At 51.4% G+C, this 25,146-nt stretch overlaps 2 protein-coding genes across 3 annotated transcripts in view; one reads left to right on the top strand and one right to left on the bottom strand.

The window, feature by feature from the left end:
* IFT43 (intraflagellar transport 43) overlaps positions 1–25,146 on the top strand; it is a 580,365-nt gene that overhangs the window by 346,123 nt on the left and 209,096 nt on the right. The gene's annotated exons all lie outside the window — the stretch shown is intronic.
* TGFB3 (transforming growth factor beta 3) overlaps positions 1–25,146 on the bottom strand; it is a 114,715-nt gene that overhangs the window by 67,411 nt on the left and 22,158 nt on the right. Inside the window, exon 2 of the mRNA XM_069638035.1 lies at positions 17,226–17,389. Within this exon, the coding sequence (XP_069494136.1) occupies positions 17,226–17,389 (164 nt within the window). The remainder of the gene's footprint in view (positions 1–17,225; positions 17,390–25,146) is intronic.

Raw genomic sequence — 25,146 nt, 5'->3', positions numbered from 1 at the left:
GGGGTGTGTTTTGGGTGGGGGGTGAAGGACAGGTAGTGGGTTTGAAGAGGGGTGGGTTTTGGGTGAAGGACAGGTAATGTGTTTGATGAGGGGTGGGTTGTGGGTGGGTGGATGAAGGACAGGTAGTGGGTTTGATGAGGGGTGGGTTTTGGGTGGGGGGTGAAGGACAGGTAGTGGGTTTGATGAGGGGTGAGTTTTGGGTGGAGGTGAAGGAAAGGTAGTGAGTTTGATGAAGGGTGCGTTTTGGGTGGGAGGTGAAGGACAGGCAGTGGGTTTGATGAGGGGTGGCGGTGAAGGACAGGTAGTGGGTTTGATGAGGGGTGGGTTTTGGGTGGGGCGGGGTGAAGGACAGGTAGTGGGTTTGATGAGGGGTGGGTTTTGGGTGGGAGTGAAGGACAGGCAGTGGGTTTGATGAGGGCTGGGTTTTGGGTAGGGGCGAAGGACAGGTAGTGGGTTTGATGAGGGTGGGTTTTGGGTGGGGGTGAAGGACAGGTAGTGGGTCTTATGAGGGGTGAGTTTTGCTTGGGGTGTGAAGGACAGGTAGTGGATTTGATGAGGGGTGGGCTTTGGGTGGGGGTGAAGGACAGGTAGTGGGTTTGATGAGGGGTGGTTTTTGGTTGGGTGGTGAAGGACAGGTAGTGGGTTTGATAAGGGGTAGGTTTGGGGTGGGGGGTGAAGGACAGAGAGTGGGTTTGATGAGGGGTGGGTTTTGGGTGGGGGTGAAGGACAGGTAGTGGCTCTGATGAGGGGTGAGTTTTGGGTGGGCTGTGAAGGATAGGTAGTGGGTTTGATGAGGGGTGGGTTTTTGGAGGGGGTGAAGGGCAGGTAGTGGGTTTGATGAGGGGTGGGTTTTGGGTGGGGGTGAAGGACAGGTAGTGGGTTTGATGAGGGGTGGGTTTGGGTGGGGGTGAAGGACAGGTAGTGGGTTTGATGAGGGGTGGGATTTGGGTGAGAGGGGTGAAGGGCAGGTAGTTGGTTTGATGAGGGGTGGGTTTTGGGTGGGGGGTGAAGGACAGGTAGTGTGTTTGATATGGGGTGAGTTTTGGGTGGGGGTGAAGGACAGGTAGTGGGTTTGATGAAGGGTGGGTTTTGGGTGGGGGTGAAGGACAGGTAATGGGTTTGATGAGGGGTGGGTTTTGGGTGAGTGAGGGGTGAAGGACAGGTAGTGGATTTGATGAGGGGTGGGTTTTTGGAGGGGGTGAAGGACAGGTAGTGGGTCTGATGAGGGGTGTGTTTTGGGTGGGGTGTGAAGGATAGGTAGTGGGTTTGACGAGGGGTGGGTTTTTGGAGGGGGTGAAAGACAGGTAGTGGGTTTGATGAGGGGTAGGTTTTGGGTGGGGGTGAAGGACAGGTAGTGGATCTGATGAGGGGTGAGATTTGGGTGGGTGTGAAGGATAGGTAGTGGGTTTGATGAGGGGGTGGGTTTTTGGAGGGGGTGAAGGACAGGTAGTGGGTTTGATGAGGAGTGGGTTTTGGGAGGGGGTGAAGGACAGGTAATGAGTTTGATGGGGGGTGGGTTTTGAAGGACAGGTAGTGGGTTTGATGAGGGGTGGGTTTTGGGTGGGGGTGAAGGACAGGTAGTGGGTTTGATGAGGGTTGAGTTTTGGGTGGGGGTGAAGGACAGGTAATGAGTTTGATGGGGGGTGGGTTTTGGGTGGGGTGAAGGACAGGTAATGAGTTTGATGGGGGGTGGGTTTTGAAGGACAGGTAGTGGGTTTGATGAGGGGTGGGTTTTGGGTGGGGGTGAAGGACAGGTAGTGGGTTTGATGAGGGTTGAGTTTTGGGTGGGGGTGAAGGACAGGTAGTGGGTTTGATGAGGGGTGGGTTTTGGCTGGGGGGGTGAAGGACAGGTAGTGGGTTTGATGAGGGGTGGGTTTTGGGTGGGGGGTAAAGTACAGGTAGTGGGTTTGATGAGGGTGAGTTTTGGGTAGGGGGTGAAGGACAGGTAGTGGGTTTGATGAGGGTTGGGTTTTGGGTGGGGCGGGGTGAAGGACAGATAGTGGGTTTGATGAGGGGTGGGTTTTGGGTGGTCGTGAAGGACAGGTAGTGGGTTTGATGAGGGGTGAGTTTTTGGTGGGGCGGGGTAAAGGACAGGTAGTGGGTTTGATGAGGGGTAGGTTTTGGGTGGGGGTGAAGAACAGGTAGTGGGTTTGATGAGGGGTGGGTTTTGGGTGGGGGTAAAGGACAGGTAGTGGGTTTGATAAGGGGTGGGGTTTGGGTGGGGGTGAAGGACAGGTAGTGGGTTTGATGAGGGCGGGGGTGAAGGACAGGTAGTGGGCTTGATGAGGGGTGGGTTTTGGGTGGGGGTGAAGGACAGGTAGTGGGTTTGATGAGGGGTGGGTTTTGGGTGGGGGTGAAGGGCAGGTAGTGGGTTTGATGAGGGGTGGGTTTTGGGTGGGGGGTGAAGGACGGGTAGTGGGTTTGATGAGGGGTGGGTTTTGGGTGGGGGTGAAGGACAAGTAGTGGGTTTGAGGAGGGGTGGGTTTTGGTTGAAGGACAGGTAGTGGTTTTGATGAGGGGTGGGTTTTGGGTCGGGGGGTGAAGGACAGGTAGTGGGTTTGATGAGGGGTGGGTTTTGGGTGGGGGGTGAAGGACAGGTAGTGGATCTGATGAGATGTGAGTTTTGGGTGGGGCAGGGTGAAGGACAGGTAGTGGGTTTGATAAGGCATGGGTTTTGGGTGGGGGTGAAGGACAGATAGTGGGTTTGATGAGGGGTGGGTTTTGGGTGTGCATGAAGGACAGGTAGTGGGTTTGATGAGGGTTGGGTTTTGGGTGGGGGTGAAGGACAGGTAGTGGGTCTGATGAGGGGTGAGTTTTGGATGGGGTGTGAAGGACAGGTAGTGGGTTTGAAGAGGGGTGGGTTTTGGGTGGGGGTGAAGGACAGGTAGTGGGTTTGATGAGGGGTGAGGTTTGGGTGGGCGGTGAAGGACAGGTAGTGGGTTTGATGAGGGGTGGGCTTTGGGTGGGCGTGAAGGACAGGTAGTGGGTTTGATGAGGGGTGGGTTTTGGTTGTGTGGTGAAGGACAGGTAGTGGGTTTGATGAGGGGTGAGGTTTGGGTGGGCGGTGAAGGACAGGTAGTGGGTTTGAAGAGGGGTGGGTTTTGGGTGGGGGTGAAGAACAGGTAGTGGGTTTGATGAGGGGTGGGTTTTGGGTGGGGGTAAAGGACAGGTAGTGGGTTTGATGAGGGGTGGGGTTTGGGTGGGGGTGAAGGACAGGTAGTGGGTTTGATGAGGGCGGGGGTGAAGGACAGGTAGTGGGCTTGATGAGGGGTGGGTTTTGGGTGGGGGTGAAGGACAGGTAGTGGGTTTGATGAGGTGTGGGTTTTGGGTGGGGGTGAAGGGCAGGTAGTGGGTTTGATGAGGGGTGGGTTTTGGGTGGGGGGTGAAGGACGGGTAGTGGGTTTGATGAGGGGTGGGTTTTGGGTGGGGGAGAAGGACAAGTAGTGGGTTTGAGGAGGGGTGGGTTTTGGGTGAAGGACAGGTAGTGGTTTTGATGAGGGGTGGGTTTTGGGTCAGGGGGTGAAGGACAGGTAGTGGGTTTGATGAGGGGTGGGTTTTGGGTGGGGGGTGAAGGACAGGTAGTGGATCTGATGAGATGTGAGTTTTGGGTGGGGCAGGGTGAAGGACAGGTAGTGGGTTTGATAAGGCATGGGTTTTGGGTGGGGGTGAAGGACAGATAGTGGGTTTGATGAGGGGTGGGTTTTGGGTGGGCGTGAAGGACAGGTAGTGGGTTTGATGAGGGTTGGGTTTTGGGTGGGGGTGAAGGACAGGTAGTGGGTCTGAGGAGTGAGTTTTGGGTGAGGTGTGAAGGATAGGTAGTGGGTTTGATGGGGGTGGGTTTTTGGAGGGGCTGAAGGACAGGTAGTGGGTTTGATGAGGGGTGGGTTTTGGGTGGGGGTGAAGGACAGGTAGTGGGTTTGATGAGGGGTGGGTTTTGGGTGGGGTGAAGGACAGGTAGTGGGTTTGATAAGGGGTGGGTTTTGGATGGGAGGCGAAGGACAGGTAGTGGGTTTGATGAGGGGTGGGTTTCGGGTGGGGGGGTGAAGGACAGGTAGTGGGTCTGATAAGGGGTGGGTATTGGGTGGGGTGTGAAGGACAGGTAGTGGGTTTGATGAGAGGTTGGTTTTGGGTGGGGGTGAAGGACAGGTAGTGGGTCTGAGGAGTGAGTTTTGGGTGGGGTGTGAAGGATAGGTAGTGGGTTTGATGAGGGGTGGGTTTTGGATGGGAGGTGAAGGACAGGTAGTGGGGCTGAGGAGTGAGTTTTTGGTGGGGGTGAAGGACAGGTAGTGGGTGTGATGAGGGGTGGGTTTTGGATGGTAGGTGAAGGACAGGTAGTCGGTTTGATGAGGGGTGGGTTTTGGGTGGGGGGTGAAGGACAGGTAGTGGGGTTGATGAGGGGTGGGTTTTGGGTGAGAGGTGAAGGACAGGTAGTGAGTTTGATGAGGTGTGGGTTTTGGGTGGGGGTGAAGGACAGGTAGTGAGTTTGAGGAGGTGTGGGTTTTGGGGTGGGGTGAAGGACGGCTAGTGGGTTTGATGAGGGGTGGGTTTTGGGCGGGGGTGAAGGACAGGTAGTGGGTTTGATGAGGGGTGGGTTTTGGGTGGGGGGTGAAGGACGGCTAGCGGGTTTGATGAGGGGTGGGTTTTGGGTGGGGGTGAAGGACAGGTAGTGGGTTTGATGAGGGGTGGGTTTTGGATGGGAGGTGAAGGACAGGTAGTGGGTTTGATGAGGGGTGGGTTTTGGGTGGTGGTGAAGGACAGGTAGTGGGTTTGATGAGGGGTGGGTTTTGGGTGGGGGGTGAAGGATAGGTAGTGGGTTTGATGAGGGGTGGGTTTTGGTTGGGTGGTGAAGGACAGGTAGTGGGTTTGATAAGGGGTGGGTTTGTGGTGGGGGGGGTGAAGGACAGAGAGTGGGTTTGATGAGGGGTGGGTTTTGGGTGGGGGTGAAGGACAGGTAGTGGGTCTGATGAGGGGTGAGTTTTGGGTGGGCTGTGAAGGATAGGTAGTGGGTCTGATGAGGGGTGGGTTTTTGGAGGGGGTGAAGGGCAGGTAGCGGGTTTGATGAGGGGTGGGTTTTGGGTGGGGGTGAAGGACAGGTAGTGGGTTTGATGAGGGGTGGGTTTGGGTGGGGAAAAGGACAGGTAGTGGGTTTGATGAGGGGTGGGATTTGCGTGAGTGAGGGGTGAAGGGCAGGTAGTGGGTTTGATGAGGGGTGGGTTTTGGGTGGGGGGTGAAGGACAGGAAGTGTGTTTGATATGGGGTGAGTTTTGGGTGGGGGTGAAGGACAGGTAGTGGGTTTGATGAAGGGTGGGTTTTGGGTGGGGGTGAAGGACAGGTAATGGGTTTGATAAGGGGTGGGTTTTGGGTGAGTGAGGGGTGAAGGACAGGTAGTGGGTTTGACGAGGGATGGGTTTTTGGAGGGGGTGAAGGACAGGTAGTGGGTTTGATGAGGGGTGGGTTTTGGGTGGGGGTGAAGGACAGGTAGTGGGTTTGATGAGGGGTGGGTTTTGAGTGGGGGTGAAGGACAGGTAGTGGGTTTGATGGGGGTGGGCTTTGAAGGACAGGTAGTGGGTTTGATGAGGGGTGGGTTTTGGGTGGGGGGTGAAGGACAGGTAGTGGGTTTGATGAGGGTTGAGTTTTGGGTGGGGGTGAAGGACAGGTAGTGGGTTTGATGAGGGGTGGGTTTTGGGGGGTAAAGTACAGGTAGTGGGTTTGATATGGGGTGAGTTTTGGGTAGGGGGTGAAGGACAGGTAGTGGGTTTGATGAGGGTTGGGTTTTGGGTAGGGGGTGAAGGACAGGTAGTGGGTTTGATGAGGGTTGGGTTTTGGGTGGGGCGGGGTGAAGGACAGATAGTGGGTTTGATGAGGGGTGGGTTTTGGGTGGTCGTGAAGGACAGGTAGTGGGTTTGATGAGGGGTGCGTTTTGGGTGGGGCGGGGTGAAGGACAGGTAGTGGGTTTGATGAGGGGTAGGTTTTGGGTGGGGGTGAAGGACAGGTAGTGGGTTTGATGAGGGTGGGGGTGAAGGACAGGTAGTGGGCTTGATGAGGGGTGGGTTTTGGGTGGGGTTGAAGGACAGGTAGTGGGTTTGATGAGGGGTGGGTTTTGGGTGGGGGTGAAGGGCAGGTAGTGGGTTTGATGAGGGGTGGGTTTTGGGTGGGGGTTAAGGACAGGTAGTGGGTTTGATGAGGGGTGGGTTTTGGGTGGGGGTGAAGGACGGGTAGTGGGTTTGATGAGGGGTGGGTTTTGGGTGGGGGTGAAGGACGGGTAGTGGGTTTGATGAGGGGTGGGTTTTGGGCGGGGGGTGAAGGACAGGTAGTGGGTTTGAGGAGGGGTGGGTTTTGGGTCGGGGGGTGAAGGACAGGTAGTGGGTTTGATGAGGGGTGGGTTTTGGGTGGGGGGTGAAGGACAGGTAGTGGATCTGATGAGATGTGAGTTTTGGGTGGGGCAGGGTGAAGGACAGGTAGTGGGTTTGATAAGGCATGGGTTTTGGGTGGGGGTGAAGGACAGATAGTGGTTTTGATGAGGGGTGGGTTTTGGGTGTGCATGAAGGACAGGTAGTGGGTTTGATGAGGGTTGGGTTTTGGGTGGGGGTGAAGGACAGGTTATGGGTCTGATGAGGGGTGAGTTTTGGATGGGGTGTGAAGGACAGGTAGTGGGTTTGAAGAGGGGTGGGTTTTGGGTGGGGGTGAAGGACAGGTAGTGGGTTTGATGAGGGGTGAGGTTTGGGTGGGCGGTGAAGGACAGGTAGTGGGTTTGATGAGGGGTGGGTTTTGGGTGGGGGTGAAGGACAGGTAGTGGGTCTGAGGAGTGAGTTTTGGGTGAGGTGTGAAGGATAGGTAGTGGGTTTGATGGGGGGGTGGGTTTTTGGAGGGGGTGAAGGACAGGTAGTGGGTCTGATGAGGGGTGGTTTTTGGATGGGGTGAAGGACAAGTAGTGGGTTTGATGAGGGGAGGGTTTTGGGTGGGGTGAAGGGCAGGTAGTGGGTTTGATGAGGGGTGGGTTTTGGATGGGAGGTGAAGGACAGGTAGTGGGTTTGATGAGGGGTGGGTTTTGGGTGGGGGGGTGAATGACAGGTAGTGGGTCTGATAAGGGGAGGGTGTTGGGTGGGGTGTGAAGGACAGGTAGTGGGTTTGATGAGGGGTTGGTTTTGGGTGGGGGTGAAGGACAGGTAGTGGGTTTGATGAGGGGTGAGTTTTGGGGGGCGGTGAAGGACAGGAAGTGGGTTTGATGAGGGTGGGCTTTGGGTGGGCGTGAAGGACAGGTAGTGGGTTTGATGAGGGGTGGGCTTTGGTTGGGTGGTGAAGGACAGGTAGTGGGTCTGAGGAGTGAGTTTTGGGTGGGGTGTGAAGGATAGGTAGTGGGTTTGATGAGGGGTGGGTTTTGGATGGGAGGTGAAGGACAGGTAGTGGGGTTGAGGAGTGAGTTTTTGGTGGGGGTGAAGGACAGGTAGTGGGTTTGATGAGGGGTGGGTTTTGGATGGTAGGTGAAGGACAGGTAGTGGGTTTGATGAGAGGTGGGTTTTAGGTGGGGGGGTGAAGGACAGGTAGTGGGGTTGATGAGGGGTGGGTTTTGGGTGAGGTGAAGGACAGGTAGTGAGTTTGATGATGTGTGGGTTTTGGGTGGGGGTGAAGGACAGGTAGTGAGTTTGATGAGGTGTGGGTTTTGGGTGGGGGGTGAAGGACGGCTAGTGGGTTTGATGAGGGGTGGGTTTTGGGCAGGGGGTGAAGGACAGGTAGTGGGTTTGATGAGGGGTGGGTTTTGGGTGGGGGGAGAAGGACAGGTAGTGGATTTGATGAGGGGTGGGTTTTGGGTGGGGCTGAAGGACAGGTAGTGGGTTTGATGAGGGGTGGGTTTTGGGTGGGGGTGAAGGACAGGTAGTGGGTTTGATGAGGGGTGGGTTTTGGGTGGGGGTGAAGGACAGGTAGTGGGTTTGATGAGGGGTGGGTTTTGGGTGGGGGTGAAGGACAGGTAGTGGGTTTGATGAGGGGTGGGTTTTGGATGGGGGTGAAGGTTAGGTAGTGGGTTTGATGAGGGGTGGGTTTTGGGTCGGGGGGGTGAAGGACAGGTAGTGGGTTTGATGAGGGGTGGGTTTTGGGTCGGGGGGGTGAAGGACAGGTAGTGGGTTTGATGAAGGGTGGGTTTTGGGTGGGGGTGAAGGACAGGTAGTGGGTTTGATGAGGGGTGGGTTTTGGATGGGGGTGAAGGTTAGGTAGTGGAGTTGATGAGGGGTGGGTTTTGGGTGGGGGTGAAGGACAGGTAGTGGGTTTGATGAGGGTGGGGGTGAAGGACAGGTAGTGGGCTTGATGAGGGGTGGGTTTTCGGTGGGGGTGAAGGACAGGTAGTGGGTTTGATGAGGGGTGGGTTCTGGGAGGGGTGTGAAGGACAGGTAGTGGGCTTAATGAGGTGTGGGTTTTGGGTGGGAGGTGAAGGACAGGTGGTGGGTTTGATGAGGGGTGGGTTCTGGGTGGGGTGTGAAGGACAGGTAGTGGGTTTGATGAGGTGTGGGTTTTGGGTGGGTGTGAAGGACGGGTGGTGGGTTTGATGAGGGGTGGGTTCTGGGTGGGGTGTGAAGGACAGGTAGTGGGTTTGATGAGGGGTGGGTTTGGGGTGGGGGTGAAGGACAGGTAGTGGCTTTGATGAGGGGTGGGTTTTGGATGGGAGGTGAAGGACAGGTAGTGGGTTTGATGAGGGGTGGGTTTTGGGTGGTTGTGAAGGACAGGTAGTGGGTTTGATGAGGGGTGGGTTTTGGGTGGGGGTGAAGGACAGGTAGTGGGTTTGATGAGGGGTGGGTTTTGCGTGGGAGGTGAAGGACAGGTGGTGGGTTTGATGAGGGGTGGGGGGTGAAGGACAGGTAGTGGGTTTGATGAGGGGTGGGTTTGGGGTGGGGGGTGAATGACAGGCAGTCGGTTTGAATGGCCACAGAGACTAGCATGGCCAACGGCGGTCAGTGGATGGGTAAAAAGCCAAACACCACCCCACAGGCTGTGTGTCTCTCCCCACATCCTAGCTCTCTCCATGTTCACTTTCCATACCAATAGTGTTGTCTTATAGGCAGAGATTTACATCCTCGCATAACAGCCAATACTAAATAAAGGCACAGGGCTGGTAGAACGGCTCCGTTGCACTAAAGGTGGTGTGATAGGGGGACAGGTAAAATGTCTGCGGATTAGTGGCGTAAAGGGATGAAGCACTCAGTCCGTAGAGTCTCCCTGGCCTGGCTCTGAAATTGGGATTTGCTTTGGAGTTTTATTATTCATGTTTTTGAAATGATTGTATTATTTGAGATATTTTTTCGAATGTCTTTTCTTTTTTACTGATGTGTGTAATTGCAATGGAATTTGTTCATATGGCAACATGTATGGTGTGGTATGGTCTGCGCTTTACATTGTGCTCTTTTTGATATTCGATTAAACAAGTTTAAGAATAAATACAAAAAAACTAATTTAAAAAAGGAGATGAGCCACATCTGGGTGGATCCCTTGGGCAGGAGCTCCTGGTGGTGGCCAAATGAATGACAAACAGCCCTGTCTCAATATTATAAAGACGGTCTAAGATACTAGATATTTATCTGCAGGGATACACACATGTGTGCATGCATGTGGAACCTCCAGATGCCCTGGACTACGACTCCCATGAACCCTCAGCTATTATCATGCTGGCTAGGTTTTTTATTGGTGGTATGTCCTCTGGTCTTCTGGGGAGTGCCATCTGCATTAAACACCACCCGAAACGCCAATCTTCCAATGCCTTCTTTTTCATCGGTTGTCCCACCCCATGAACACTCCCACCACGTGTCTCCTCCACTCACCCCCTATCCATTCAATCTGCCCTTCGCCCGTGCTCGTCTCTTCATCCACACCTTGTTCGCCCACCTGGATAACACGCCTGCCCCCCGCCCCCCACACTCCCCCTGGTGCCCCTTACATGTAGGGCTTGACTTCGGTGTGGAAGACTCTCGACTCACCCCTCAGAGGATGATCACCTCTCCCCACCTCCTCTGGCACACACTACATGCACCTTGGCAACATGGTCCCGCCTGTTCCGTGTATGATCTCTTGTGGGTGGCATTTCCTCGGCTGCCGCTTTTGAGGGAGGCAGAGGAAATTCGCTCTGAAGACCCCCCATGATGGCTTTCCGGTAATTCCAAATCAAAGTTATTGACCATCAGTGGTTCCTCGGCACTGGATCTTTATAGATTTCCATGCCTTAATATCTTTTTAACTTGCAGCCTATCCTCCTCATTTTGGTCCCTTGGCTCCTAGCCAATGAGATGACTAGGCGTTACCTCCACCCAAGGCAGTCCTCCTAAGATTCTTTGCCACACATTGTGCGGTAGGGCATCCTCTGATGCTCCCGGGCGTTATCCCGAAGACCTGGTGTTGGTTAGGGCTCTCGAGGACAGAACTTGAAGAGCCTTGTTCTAGTTTAACAACATAAACAGACTTCAAATGAGCACCACCCATGGGTGGATTTCCACTGCATGGTGGGGCAAAGAAGGCACAAGGCCCCTCTGAGAAAACCAACAGGTTCAATTATATCAGAACATGCTGACCCCCATGGCCAAGAAAGAAGATAAGCGAGCATTTCACATGAGAGCACCGAATGAAAGAAATTATGCACTGTGGATGGGAAAAGAGTTGAAGGACTCTTATATCTTCACATCTTCTATAGGAATTCCAGATCAGCCCATTTCAGAATCCTCGATCAAGGCAAGATCACAGAGGTAACACAACCGGAGTCCAGGCGGTGCTCTACTCAACACCATGGCCTCCCTCAAAGGACTGAGCCCAGCCTCATCCTTCCAGAAGGTTCTATTCTATCAAAAACATCTCTGATGACCTTGAAGAGCCCATCCTACCTCAAAGGAAGAACCAGGCCCCCCAAATGTGCCAGATGAACTTTTGCGCGCCGTCACTGCACCCTACTCCCAGTACAGACCCTGGGCTCTCCCCACCCTGCTCCCACCACAGTCCCAGAACACAATCATACACGCATCCATACACATATTTAAATAAAAAATAAATCACCATAAACGTACCTTCTGCAGGGGCCAGCGCGTGGTTGCTAAAATGCCCCGCACCAGGTTGTTCTTCCCGTATGTGCGAGGAGGCGCAGGAGCACCCCCTCACACATACATACATGCAGTGCCCCAGCCAGCATTTCCAATGAGCTATGCAAGGCTGGTGAAGCAAAACGCCCCCAGCGTTGCATGGCTCAGTGATCATGTGCGACTGGGGAACTGAACTGTCAAAGGCAAACATTCTTTCCCTTTGGCAGTTCAGCCAGCACACGAGCACTCCCGCAGCTGGAAAAAGCAGCAGAGGGAGTGCTCAGTGTTTCACTGGGCTGGCTCCTCAGCTCCTACATAATGGGTGAGGGGGCCAGTGGGTGGACGCCCCCTCACTCATTATGGATGAGCTACCAGCCTTGGACTGGCCTATAGGGCAATAGGGTGATGACCGTACCAAAAATGCAAAATGCTATTGTAGGCCAGTCAAAATGGGCCACTTTTTGGGCCAATGTGGGCCAGTTTGAGGAGTTACTTCACTATGCAGCTAGTAGTTTTGACCATTGTTGCTGAATAAATATTCTTTAAATATCACAGTTTGTTTACATTTGAACAAAACACACCCCCTTGGGTTCTATTCAAACAGTCTTTGACTAAAGGACTGAATATCCATTTGCAACTGCTGGCCACTTTTTCATTGGTGCCTAAGGCCGTTTTATGGTCCAGTCTGACCATGTGAGCTGCCCCTGCCCATTTCCTCCAAACTGAAAAAATAAAAATAAAAAAGATTTTTTTTTTAAACATTTAATGCTGGGCTCTCACGCCCCCCACCCTGGGATGCGGCTGCGCCCCCTAGGGGGGCACGCCCCACAGTTTGAAGACCTCTGGGCTATGTTATCACTAACACACACACACCCCTTGACCTATGGGGGCATGGATGGATTCAGAGGGCGAGGAAACCAGTGCTTTCAGAATGGATTATCAGAGCCATCTATACAATCAGGTTCTGCCTTTTTCAATCTTGTTTGGATCAGGCAACATCTGATTGGATGAATGTTTGTTGTGTTCTGTATTCACCCAATGAGAGTGTTTTGGAAGATGTCATGTTAGGGGCAGGCAAAGCCAAACCGGATGAATGCTTAATAGAAAGGAAACGGCAAGTAAATGTATTGATGTATCCTTACACAAATCCCCAAACCTCATAGTATAAGATCATTTTGGCTACAAATGGATTTGCCACCTTTCTACCAAAAAAAGACATTAAGACAAAACATTTTTTAGTGGGTGTCCACCTTCACCTACGGGGCGAAGGAAGAGGGATTGACTGTTACCACTAGTACAACGTTGTGGATGGTAATAGAAAACCATCTGTGTTTCACTGAAAAGGGGGTGGAATTAGGGTCCACAGATAATAAACCAGGGGTGCTTCTGTAAAGAATGGTGGCAGCCAAAATGCTTGTATATTCACAATTACAATTTGATCAAAGAAGCCTTATGTTATTTTATTATCCTATTTATTGGAAATTCCATCTTGCTTTTTGCTTAGTAGGTCTTTGGGTTCTGCCGGAGGTACAGGATGATCCACACCCGTTAAGTAAATTAACTTTGGGAGCCGTTTTGGAGGTAATAATAGATGGAATTATGCTATTGCATGCGACAAGCATGCAGTAGCGGGAAGAGGTGGCATCCTTCTGCCATTACCATTTTGGAATCCGTAGGACATGCAGAATTTCTGCATTCGGGAAATCCGCATCTGTAATTCTTTTGCGCTGAGGAATTTTCCTCCACACAGAAGCAGCTCGACGAGGAGTTTTGGAACAACGCTTGGAATTGGCAGAGCGATAAAACATGCAGCATTTCAAAATACTGCGCGTTTTATCGCTACCGCCAAACTCTCAACGGCCCGCTAAGTCCCTTCCGCACCTGCAACCTCCTGTCTAAGGTTTAAGTGAAAGCAACAAAGTAACACAAAGCAATGGACTCCACACTCAGCAGTTTCCAAGGACCTTTTCCCCCTACTGCTTTATAGAGACCTCATTAAAAGTTGCGGATAAATGAAAAACACAAATCGGTCATAATAGTATTACCGATTTTCTTCATCCACCGCATAAGGTGACAAGAGAAGATTAGTTAGTTCCCCTACATTATTGTAGAAGGTGAGCCTGTGATGCTTACGGATGAATATTATTTAAATGTCACATTTTCCCCTATCCTTAGTGGGGCTAATGTGCCAGGCAATAAATAGGGGGATTTCTAGATTGATCAGGCTCCAGAAGTGCCGTTCTTTGCATATGGTGCTTAGGATCAGGCTCCAGAAGTGTTGTTCTTTGCATCTGGTGCTTAGGATCAGGCTCCAGAAGTGTCGTTCTTTCAATCTGGTGCTTAGGATCAGGTTCCAGAAGTGTTGTTATTTGGATCTTGTGCTTAGGATCAGGCTCCACAAGTGCCGTTCTTTGGATCTGGTGCTTAGGATCAGGCTCCAGAATTGTCCTTATTTGGATCTGGTGCTTAGGATCAGTCTCCAGAAATGTTGTTATTTGGATCTGGTGCTTATGATCAGGCTCCAGAAGTGTTGTTCTTTTGATCTGGTGCTTAGGATCAGGCTCCAGTCCAGAAGTGTCATTCTTTGGATCTGGTGCTTAGGATCACACTACAGAAGTGTCATTCTTTGGATCTGGTGCTTAGGATCAGGCTCCAGAGGTGTCGTTCTTTCGATCTGGTGCTTAGGATCAGGCCCCAGAAGTGTTTTTATTTGGATCTTGTGCTTAGGATCAGGCTCCAGAAGTGTCATTCTTTGGATCTGGTGCTTAGGGTCAGGTTCCAGAAGTGTCGTTCTTTGGATCTGGTGCTTATGATATATAAAGAGGTAAAAGCGATCACGTGGATTTGGGGCTATTCAGATATGGCCAACGTGCAGATTGAAGAAAATGCTTTCTTGAAGGAACTACTATGCCTCCCATCCACAGCTACTAACTTTGTGGTCCATAATGAATTACGACTACCATTTTTAGAATATGAACTCCAGCATGAACCTACAATATTGTGGATAAGAATATGTGCAAACAAAAATAACTTTAACCCAAACCATTTTTATCTGATATTTTATCTTCTGAACATTATCCTACCGGAATACTCTGGCTATTATTTTATAAAACAGATGTTAAATAGGATTAATGCAAACACAATTCTAATACGAATCCTATTCTTATCCCTCATTCATTGGTGTATTTACAAAGATAAGAGTCAATTTATTCAAGGAGAGAAGACCGGGATATCATGAAATCAGCAAACCGCCTGCATACAATTTTTGTGACTAACCACATTTCTAAGTATCTCACCAGCTCTAATCACCCATGTGATCATCGCTAGAGCAAGATTTAACATGCTTCCTTTGAGAGCGGTCACTGCTAATGGACCTTGCCGTGTGTATCTGGCATGTGGGTGAACATTTGGAATTGGAAATGTTATGTATTCCCCTTGCACATTACTGCATTATAATACTCAGGAGATGCTGCAAACTGTTATGTTTAAGCAAGTGTTTCTTGCTTGTGTGAGATGAGGTTCTAGGCTTTACTGCACATGTCTTTGCGATGAAGGTGCTTCACCTAGAGTGTATCTATGCTCCCCTTATTTGTTTTAACAAAGGCTAGACGACCCTTTGTATAACACCTCACTCCACGGTCAGAGGCAGACCAGAAATATTTATACACAAAAGAGAAGGTTCATATGATTTAGTCCAACAACTTTCTCATCTATACTGATGTGGTGCTGTGTAACATCCTCTCACCATTAGTCCTGAAAAATGGACTTGGTACACAATTAATTTGTACAAATTTAGCAATTTTAATTCATTCTCCAATAAAAAATACTCCTAAACGTTTCTAAAAAACAGGACCCAAGATTTCACCCACATAGTGGGTATCTCATGAACCTATTCGACTAAAATACAAATAATTAAACACATCTAACAATTTCACAAACATCAATGACTTTAACACACTATACACTCTAAAAGTGTCATTTTTCAAAAACACATATCCCGACATGTTGCATTTCTTCTTGGCTTAGGATGCATGAACTTTCTTCAGGGGACCCTTACTTTTCAAAAAAATTAATTTTGTCACCACCATGCAATCCAGGGTCGAAAGAGGATTCCAATTTCAATGTAGATGTACCTCCAAATAGGACTTAAGTAGTGCTAGTGTCCAAGTACACAATGCATAGCTTCAAACTCCATGAATCAAGTTTGTTCTTCCAATTCACAAAATGCTAATTAATAGCCCAACTGTACATACTGTAATCATTCTCGCTTGTCTCAGCATGTGTGAATCATTGAGGAGTATATTCAACCTCACTAAATGTATCACGTTATGCTATTCTCCCTGATAACACTGACTAACATGTATGAACGTAAATGGTATCAAATACTTGTATAGTGGGGCTTTGTTCCCTGCTTGCAACATTGCTTCAGTACGATTCCTTGCCCTGTCTGGACCACCCTTTCCATTGAAATGCATGCGTTGCTTTTGGGTAGAAGAATGGTGCATGCACGAAGGTGGGGTTCTCACTTGTGCCGAAGTCTCGTACTGCCGTAGGTTTGTTTTGTCCTGTTGTTTGCTTTTTACTAATAAATTGTTCACCAATCCAACAGACTAGTCAGTGGTCATTTCTCCATGACAGGCACAGACTGTTTACTTTGTAACTCAGCGAAGGAAGACTTATTACACTTTCTATTTTGCTGTTTTGCTTATGTGTCAATTAGAAGAAGTTCCTCTACATTATTTGTTACTGGCAGAAACACCATTGATAGCACGGACATTGTTGCTCTGAAACTTAGAGCAACTTTTACTGTAACTGAATTACTTCTAAGAAATGGTTCCTCTTTTCTTTTGTATATCTGTGATATGATATGATAAGGCATTTATAATGCACCTATACACAAGTGTTTCAAGGCGCAACGAGGCAAGGGGGGGGGAAACAGAGGGAAGTCAGAGACAACGATCCTATTAGCCAGGTGGCATTGAGATTGCGCAAGTGCAGGGGAGGGGAGAAGGGGAAAAGTACAGGGGGAAAGGGGAGGGGGCAGTGCAGTACATAGGATAGCAGTAAAATAAAGACAATAAATAAAAGTGCAGACATCAGGTGTCAAGTGCTAGTAGGGGTTCTAGGGATACAGAAACAGTCCCCGAGTGCAGGGTTGCCAGGGAGGCAGTGCAGGTGCGTAACAGGCAGGGGGTAGGACCTGGCCCCGACATCAGAGGGTAGCCAGGTAACCAGTGCAGTTTCAGATTCAGACAGGAGTTCAGCAGGGGAGAGGAGGGAAGGCAGAAGCAAAGAGGAAGGTTTTGAGGTGCTTCCGGAACCGGAACCTGATGCTTTATTGTATATGTTTTATGGGTATTTTAATCCGAAATAAACGTATTGATGAGAACACCTCCAGCAGCTTATGCACAGGGTTATTACATCAGCAACATGGCAGTATTATAAATGGCCAATCCCTCCATTTCCCACTTAAGTCCTATGGGACTTCAGAATGGAGAGCAGCTTCTACTCAGGTGGAGGTGCACCTTTTACCACCTGTGGTAATGGTAATACAGTTTGGCGGTATTAGCATGGCTAATACCGTAAAACGCATAACGAGACCCATAGTGTCTGCAAGTAGATAATTAAAGCTTGTAAGAGTGGGCACTTGTACAGTAAACATAACAGTTTATATTAACAATGTCCCACCCTTAGCGACACATTCATGGATGCAGCAGTTTGGAGAGAAGCACTCCATGTGTGCCTGTCTGATAAACCTTTCCTCTTGTCTCTCTATAGATTAGTTTGCCAGATCCTTTTCCTGATCCCATTAACCGCTTCAGACCTGCAGCCTGACCAGAGCTAGAACAAAGGTATGGCTTGCCTAATACTTGTTTTTGGGACAGTGATCGGAGATGGCTATTAACATTGGCTATGTTCTGCCTCAAGGACCAGAGGATTGGAGATCGCCACAGGCTGGGGCATGTGAGTTTAATTTTTCCTAGCCCTCCCTACCTGGGAAGGGGGTCAAGTATTTCTACAGCTCCTCATGTGTACATGTCTGATTGGGTGAGAGCTCAGAGGTCCCTGGGATCCAGGCCAGCTCCCATTTCATAGGACAGGAAATGAATGTTTTGCACTGGAGACATCAGGCAGCCCTTTTGCAAATCCTGAGGGGAGAGCCAGCGTCACACTCACCTGGAACAGCTCTATCCTCTGCTCATTGCGCTTGGCCGCCACATTGGGCGTCTTGAACACCCGGAACTCAGCACGGAAGAGGTTGGGCCCATTCTTCTCCACCGAAGACACATTGAACCGGAAGACTTTCGAGGTTATGCCCTTCGGGCAGAGTACCAAGTCGTCTAGAAGAAAGGGAAGAAGGCACACAGAAAGAGTGATCATGCTGCACTGAAAGGCGTTGGATCAAAAACATACCGATGCAGAGGCAGAGGGGGCCACATGATAAGACAGCGGATACAGTCATGCGGACACAGGAGTGGACCATTGCATACTGATGCAGAGGCGGAGGGGGCCACATGATAAGGCAGCGGATACAGTTATGCGGACACAGGAGTGGACCATTGCATACTGATGCAGAGGCGGAGGGGGCCACATGATAAGACAGCGGATACAGTCATGCGGACACAGGAGTGGACCATTGCATACTGATGCAGAGGCGGAGGCGCAGGGGGCCACATGATAAGGCAGCGGATACAGTCATGCGGACACTAGAGTGGACCATTGCATACTGATGCAGAGGCGGAGGGGGCCACATGATAAGACAGCGGATACAGTCATGCGGACACAGGAGTGGACCATTGCATACTGATGCAGAGGCGGAGGGGGCCACATGATAAGACAGCGGATACAGTCATGCGGACACTGGAATGGACCATTGCATACTGAGACAGAGGCAGAGGGGGCCACATGATAAAACAGCGGATACAGTCATGCAGACACTGGAATGGACCATTGCATACTGATGCAGAGGCGGAGGGGGCCACATGATAAGACAGCGGATACAGTCATGCGGACACAGGAGTGGACCATTGCATACTGATGCAGAGGCGGAGGGGGCCACATGATAAGACAGCGGATAAAGTCATGCGGACACAGGAGTGGACCATTGCATACTGATGCAGAGGCGGAGGGGGCCACATGATAAGACAGTGTATACAGTCATGCGGACACAGGAGTGGACCATTGCATACTGATGCAGAGGCGGAGGGGGCCACATGATAAGACAGCGGATAAAGTCATGCGGACACAGGAGTGGACCATTGCATACTGATGCAGAGGCGGAGGGGGCCACATGATAAGACAGCGGATAAAGTCATGCGGACACAGGAGTGGACCATTGCATACTGATGCAGAGGCAGAGGGGGCCACATGATAAGACAGCGGATAAAGTCATGCAGACACTGGAGTGGACCATTGCATACTGATGCAGAGGCGGAGGGGGCCACATGATAAGACAGCGGATACAGTCATGCGGACACTGGAATGGACCATTGCATACTGATGCAGAGGCGGAGGGGGCCACATGATAAGACAGCGGATACAGTCATGCAGACACAGGAGTGGACCATTGCATACTGATGCAGAGGCGGAGGGGGCCACATGATAAGACAGCGGATAAAGTCATGCGGACACAGGAGTGGACCATTGCATACTGATGCAGAGGCAGAGGGGGCCACATGATAAGACAGCGGATACAGTCATGCAGACACTGGAGTGGACCATTGCATACTGATGCAGAGGTTGAGGGGGCCACATGATAAGACAGCGGATACAGTCATGCGGACACTGGAGTGGACCATTGCATGCCGAGACAGAAGCAGGCCAGGATGTCCAGCTTATCAAGCATGGCGAATTGAATTTTGTTGCACCAGGTCTCGTCCTTGGTGAAGGTGGGAGGTGGTGAGCAGGGGGGTTTCCAACTCTAAAGATGGAGAAGATTTCTTTCGTCCCGGATTTTGTATTTTCAATCCTGGTATTGAAGAATGCGGCTTTGGCCTTAATGATGGCGGTTTTGTAGTCTTTGGAGATGCCCTTGAAGGCTGTCTTAGCAGAGTTGTTAGGGATATTTTTCCAGGTAGCGAGGGCTGCCCTTATTTTTATGTGGAACTCCAAAAGCTCCTGGGTGAAGCAGGCATTGGAATGCTTACCTTTCTCTAGGGTAAGTGGAGCGACTTTGTTGACAGCCTTCGTGATGACCCTATTGAAAGCGTTGGCAAGGAACTCAGGATCCTTGGCGAATGGGGGCTGGAGGGCGGGGGACATTTAGGTAAGGGGTGATGTTCTCTTTGGTGAGGTTACGCAAGCTTCTGGAGAGTGCAGCAGGGAGGGGGAGGGTGGGCTTGGGAGGCCCTTTAGCGGCACTGAGGACAAATTTAATAAAATGGTGGTCAGACCAGGGAATGTGAGAGATCTCAGTGACCAGGAGGGGGCAGTTGTGGTTGGACACTCAGTCCAGCGTGCAACCTTTCATGTGGGTGGGCTTGTCAATGGTTGGGTAAACCCTAGGGTGGATAGGGCGTTATGCAGGGCACCAGCGTGAGCATCGTTAGGGCCATTTAGCCCTAGGTTGAGGTCACCCAGGAGCATGATTTTGGAAGACTTTTTAATATTGTGTGACAAGGCGTGGATCAAGTCCTCGTGGAAATCAGTGGTGGGGCCAGGAGGGCGGTATACGACATGGAGGGCAATGGTATAGTTGGGGGAGGGCTTCAATTTAAGCAGAAGGTAGTCTGAGTTCTGACAGAGTTCACCTTGAATCTTTCTGATGGAGAGGGACTTCCTGCAATAACAGCTACTCCCCCGCTCCTGTAGGAAGAACGGTCCTGCCTAAAAATGGTGTAGCCATCGGGAATGGCGAGGGTGAGGGCAGGGCCAGAGGTCTCGTTCAGCCAGGTCTCACTGAGAAACAGTAGGTCGAGGTTGTCTCGGGTGATAAGGTCTTGCACATCTAGGGCATGTGCTGGTAGGGAGTGGGAATTGATCAGCGCACACTTAAGGTGGGGCATCATGAGAGAGGGACAGGATGGCAGTATTGGGAGATGTGGAATTCAAAGGGTTGGGGGTCAAGGGCAGGAGAGGGGCGTTGTGGCTGACACCAGGTGCAGAACCCACAGTAGAGATACAAGGCAAACCCAAAGTTTGGGCGAACGGTGCAGTTGCAGGTACGGTAGAGATATAGGGCATCATTACGATTTTGGCGGTAGCCATGCCGCAATTGGCGGCATGGCTGCCGCCAAAATCGGGTCTGGGTTCCCAGAATGGGGAATTACCAGGCCATTCTGAGTTCGGAGGGCCCAGTAATTCCTCCCTCCAGGAACCCGGGCCCGGACCTTCCCCATTCCCATTTCAGCCCCCATAGCGCTGAATGGGAATGGGGGAGGGAGCAAACAACGGGCCGATTACGAGCGGCCCGTTGTTTGCTCCCTCTTCCCCTCGCGGGACCCGGTAAGCACGCCTGGTTTGACCAGGCGTTACTTACCGGGTCCCGCGAGGGGAGCTTGTAATGAGGCGGAACGGGTTTAACGGGTCCGCCTCCTTTAGCGGGTCCCGTTAACCCGTTCCGCCTCACTTGTAATGAGGCCCATAGTCATCAAATGCAGAGGGCACAGTTGCAGGTACAGTGGAGACATTGGGCCTCATTACGACCCAGGCAGTAAGGGGTTAACGGCGCCGTAGAAGGTGGCGGCGCCGTTAACCCCTTACCGCCTAATTACGAGGTCCCTTTGCGGGTCCCTACCTTAACGGCTGGTTTTACCAGCGTTAAGGATTGGACCCGCAAAGGGACCTCGGAGGTAATTACGGTACCGCAATTTGCGGTACCGTAACTACCGCCTTCCCCATTTCCATTGAGCCCTATGGGGGCAAAAATGGGAATGTGGAAGGGCCAATGGTGAATGGGCAATTACCACCCCGCCAACCTTGGATTGGGGCGGTAATTCCGCCATTCACCATGGCGGAATCAGTAAATTACCAGCGTCAACCATGGCGCTAACAGCGCCATGATTAACGCCTGGGTCGTAATGTGGCCCATAGTCATCACATGCAGAGGGCACAGTTGCAGGTACAGTGGAGACATAGTCATCACATGCAGAGGGCACAGTTGCAGGTACAGTGTAGACATAGTCATCACATGCAGACGGCACAGTTGCAGGTACAGTGGAGACATAGTCATCACATGCAGAGGGCACAGTTGCAGGTACAGTGTAAACATAGTCATCACATGCAGACGGCACAGTTGAAGGTACAGTGGAGACATAGTCATCACATGCAGAGGGCACAGTTGCAGGTACAGTCGAGACATAGTGATCACATGCAGAGGGCACAGTTCCAGGTACAGTGGAGACATAGTCATCACATGCAGAGGGCACAGTTGCAGGTACAGTGGAGACATAATCATCACATGCAGAGGGCACAGTTGCATGTGCAGTGGAGACAGTCATCACATGCAGAGGGCACAGTTGCAGGTACAGTGGAGACATAGTCATCACATGCAGAGGGCACAGTTGCAGGTACAGTAGATACAGAAGAAACATAGTAATTACATGACAGTCGTGGTGTTTGGGGGCCAGGCAATAAAACAGGCGCAGGGACAATATTAGCTATCATAACAGAGACAACAGCAGAAAAAAACATGCTATAACTGCAACTTGCAAATTTGAGGTGTCTAAGAACAGACTAAATCAGTGACTCAACCCCTGAAGTGTGCCTGAAATAAACCTTTATAGAGTATAGCAATTATTGTATAGAATTCCAGAAAGACAAATTGTTTGTTATTCCTATTCTTTCTTATTTAGGGTCATGTAGAACCCGGTTTTTATTTTAAGAGGGCTGAACAAGAAAGCCAGCCACCCCAGAAACAAAGAGCAACATGATGCTGGCCCCAGCCTAGGAGCTTCTATTTTTTTCTTTAAAAATATATATATATTTTTTTTTAGGGGTAGCAAGGCAGACCTCAGGGATTGCAGGAGCGACCCCCTGGTGACCCCGAAATGACGTATCTGCTGACAAACTAAAATAAAAAAATAATGGGTGGTCTCCCCCTAGCTTCCAATGGCGATGTGTAATTGGAGAGCAGCCCCTGGCCCAACCCAACTTGCACACCAAAACACTGTATAACTAGTTATGTCTTTAGTGACTAACTAACACACAGAGCAGGGTGCCCTTTCTCCCCCCAGTCTCGAGCTGGCCTGTATGTTTGGAGACCGTCCTGGCAGTACAGTGCCAGCTGATTTTAGGACCAGTTTCTCAGACTGTATCAATATTACTAACTGAAACTCCTTCTAATTGCACACTTTGCGACAGATGTTCACCGGATGTGTCCACGGGGCCCCTTATGCACCGTTCTCCCCCTACTGCCTCCTCTATCCCTTTTCCTATCGGCTTTTGTGCAGGTTTTCTGGTGCTTTGCAGGTATCGAAATTCAAATTGGATAAGCAGGAGCTAAAAGCAGCTCTGAGGTATCCAGCAGTAACCGGTCACCAGGAGCTACCACTGGGAAACGAGGAGCTAGTGCATAGTGCTCCACGAATCAAACTTTCACATAAGATGCAAACTTAAACAGTTTGCCCATTATTCATGACCGTTTATTCTTGAGTGCCATAAAGATGCATTCTAACGCTCATTTATAGAATGTCCCAAATGCAGAGAGTTAAATTCACATAGTAAGTCACCACTTGGCCTGGGGAGCCCAAGGTAGCTCCGGGTAGCCGTTGGTGTCAAGCTAACAAGGCTCTTCTAGGCTACACGCAGGAGCTAAATAGCTCCCAGCACCCCTCATTTTCGAACCCTGCTTTGTATTCCTTCATTATTTATTTATTCAGCGAAAAGTCATTATAATTACATCAGAATACATCAATAAAACTTGACCTTAATAATGAGTGTGAATCAAAGTAGAACATGGCTAGGAATAAAAACACTTTCTCCAGCATGGGTCTGGCATGGATTCACATGCTCATGAATATTCCCCGTCGTCAGGCTGGGAATCCTCGGTAAAGAAAAAAAAACCAGTATCAGTTTCGTTTCTGATCTGTCTTTCGTAGTAATAACCAATCACTGGTCTCTGCGTCATACTGACCACAGCCAATGACTGCCCTCTACCTAAGCACCGCCTCTGGCAGCAATCTTCAGATTTTTACCGCACGTTCATGTGTTGGGATCCTCGTGCTATTGCTCAAAAGAGCCTCAAGCTCCACCGACTCTCCATCCGATCAACGGGGACCCGTGTCGGATTCGTCTGCGCCCCTCAAGGGTGAAGATTTCGTCGAGCTACGCTTTTGGAGGACTCCAGAAGTTTCTCAGGCCCGGACATGCCCAGGAGAAGGGAAGCTCGACGCCCGGAAAGCTCGACGCCCGGAAAGCTGTTCAGGATCTGCCCTGGATGCCAGCTGCAGAACGTCTTTAAGGAGGACGAACACTCCTTTTGTCTCTACTGCTTACATGAGGACAAGACGCAAGTGGAGAAGGACTGTGCGTTTTGCGGCAATATGTCGGAGCGGACCATGAAGGACCGCCATCAATGTCTCGCCAACTGGCTGGAAGGGAAGAGCCCGTCAGGTGAGAAGAAGAGGAAGAAATCCGAGCGGTCTTCTAAGACCTTTGAGGACACCCCGGCGACGGGGGTCCAACACAAGGCAAAGCACCGCGAGTCCGCTGGCACCGGGAGCGCCGAACGGTCGGGCTCTACGGGCGCCAGGCAGGGCGCACCCTCCCAGGCACCTTCAGCCACGAGCCAACGCTCTGGGTCGGGTAAGAGGAAGGGCGAGCACCCGGCGAAGCTCCTGGAGAGGCCCCGGTCGAGCTCTAAGGCCCCATCGGAGGGGGAGCGAGGCAGTGTCCCCCCCTCAAGGATAAGGCGGTGAGCGCACCTAAGGTGGTGAAGGCCTTAATCCATCCGGCCAAGCCCTCTATCGATACTGTCGCGGCGGCCCTGGCTCAGCCTGTGGAGGCTACACCAGTGGTGGCGACCTCGGGGCTCAGAGTCTCCCTGCCACCTCGGAGGGAGTCCTCTTTTGGCCCATCGATAGGACCCCCGTGAAACCCCCGGCGGCGAAGAAAAAGGGGGGGCAGGGCGTCGTCGTAGATTCGGCCTCAACCTCAGAGGAAGAGCTGATTGAGGTCTTAAGCCACGGCCTTGGCGTGGAAGAAGACCGGCCCGTCGGGATGGATCCCGACGCAGGTGACGACGACATCGTCGAGGGTGCCGACGGGGCCCCTGATCGCCCGTCGGATTCCCCTCTGCCAGTGCCGCAAGACAACTCGGCGGCCATTTTGTTGGCTATACAGTCCTTATGTTCAGAGATAAGGACGAGACTACCGTTGCCGACGGAGGAACCTCTCCCGTCGGGGGATCCTGAACCGGGACCTTCTGGTGCTCCCCCGCCCAAGAAAAGAAGGATTCACCCTCCACCTCCTTTTCAGCCGTCGCGCCCCGTCCAGCCCTCCTCCCCGTCCACCCGAGGGGATGATACGGGGACTGACACGGCAGCGAGGGGTACGGACGACGAGGTATACGACGAGGATCTACCGTCGTCACCTCCCACCAGGGCTTCTCCGCCCGACGAGATTGGATCGTTCCACTCCATGATCGCCAGGGCATCCGAGCTTTTCCAACTCTGCCCTGAGGAGAAGAAAAAGGAAGGATTCCTTTATCAACGGCGCGAGGCCAAGAGGAAGACGGCCCTCGCGGTGCCTCTACTGGACGACATTTGGGATGAGGGCCTCGCCCTCCTCAAGAACCCTTCCACGACGCCAGCTAGAAGAGACCGGTACAAGAAGAAGTACCGGGTCCCGGACGCGGCCCCCCTGTGCCTCCGGGCGCAGCCTACCCCGGACTCCGTCGTCTCCGCGGCGGCCAGGAAGAAAGCAGGGGGGGTGCGGCCTCCATATCGACTTCCCCACCGGACGGCGAGGGAAAGAAATTGGACGCTATGGGACGCAGGGTCATCTCGTCTGCAGCGACGACGATTAAAGCGGCCAACGCCTTGGCTATCGTGGCCCGCTACGATAGGGAGCTATGGTACAAACTGGCTCCCCTGCTGGACTTCCTACCGGACGACAAGAGGGCGGATGCCCTGGAGATCCTACAGGAAGGCGAGGTGGC

Source organism: Ambystoma mexicanum, chromosome 14 (genome assembly GCF_040938575.1).
Source record: "Ambystoma mexicanum isolate Mex_15411 chromosome 14, UKY_AmexF1_1, whole genome shotgun sequence".
NCBI classification, from domain to species: domain Eukaryota; kingdom Metazoa; phylum Chordata; class Amphibia; order Caudata; family Ambystomatidae; genus Ambystoma; species Ambystoma mexicanum.
The sequence above is the reverse complement of the archived record's forward strand: the minus strand, read 5'-3'. Positions and strand labels throughout refer to the sequence as shown.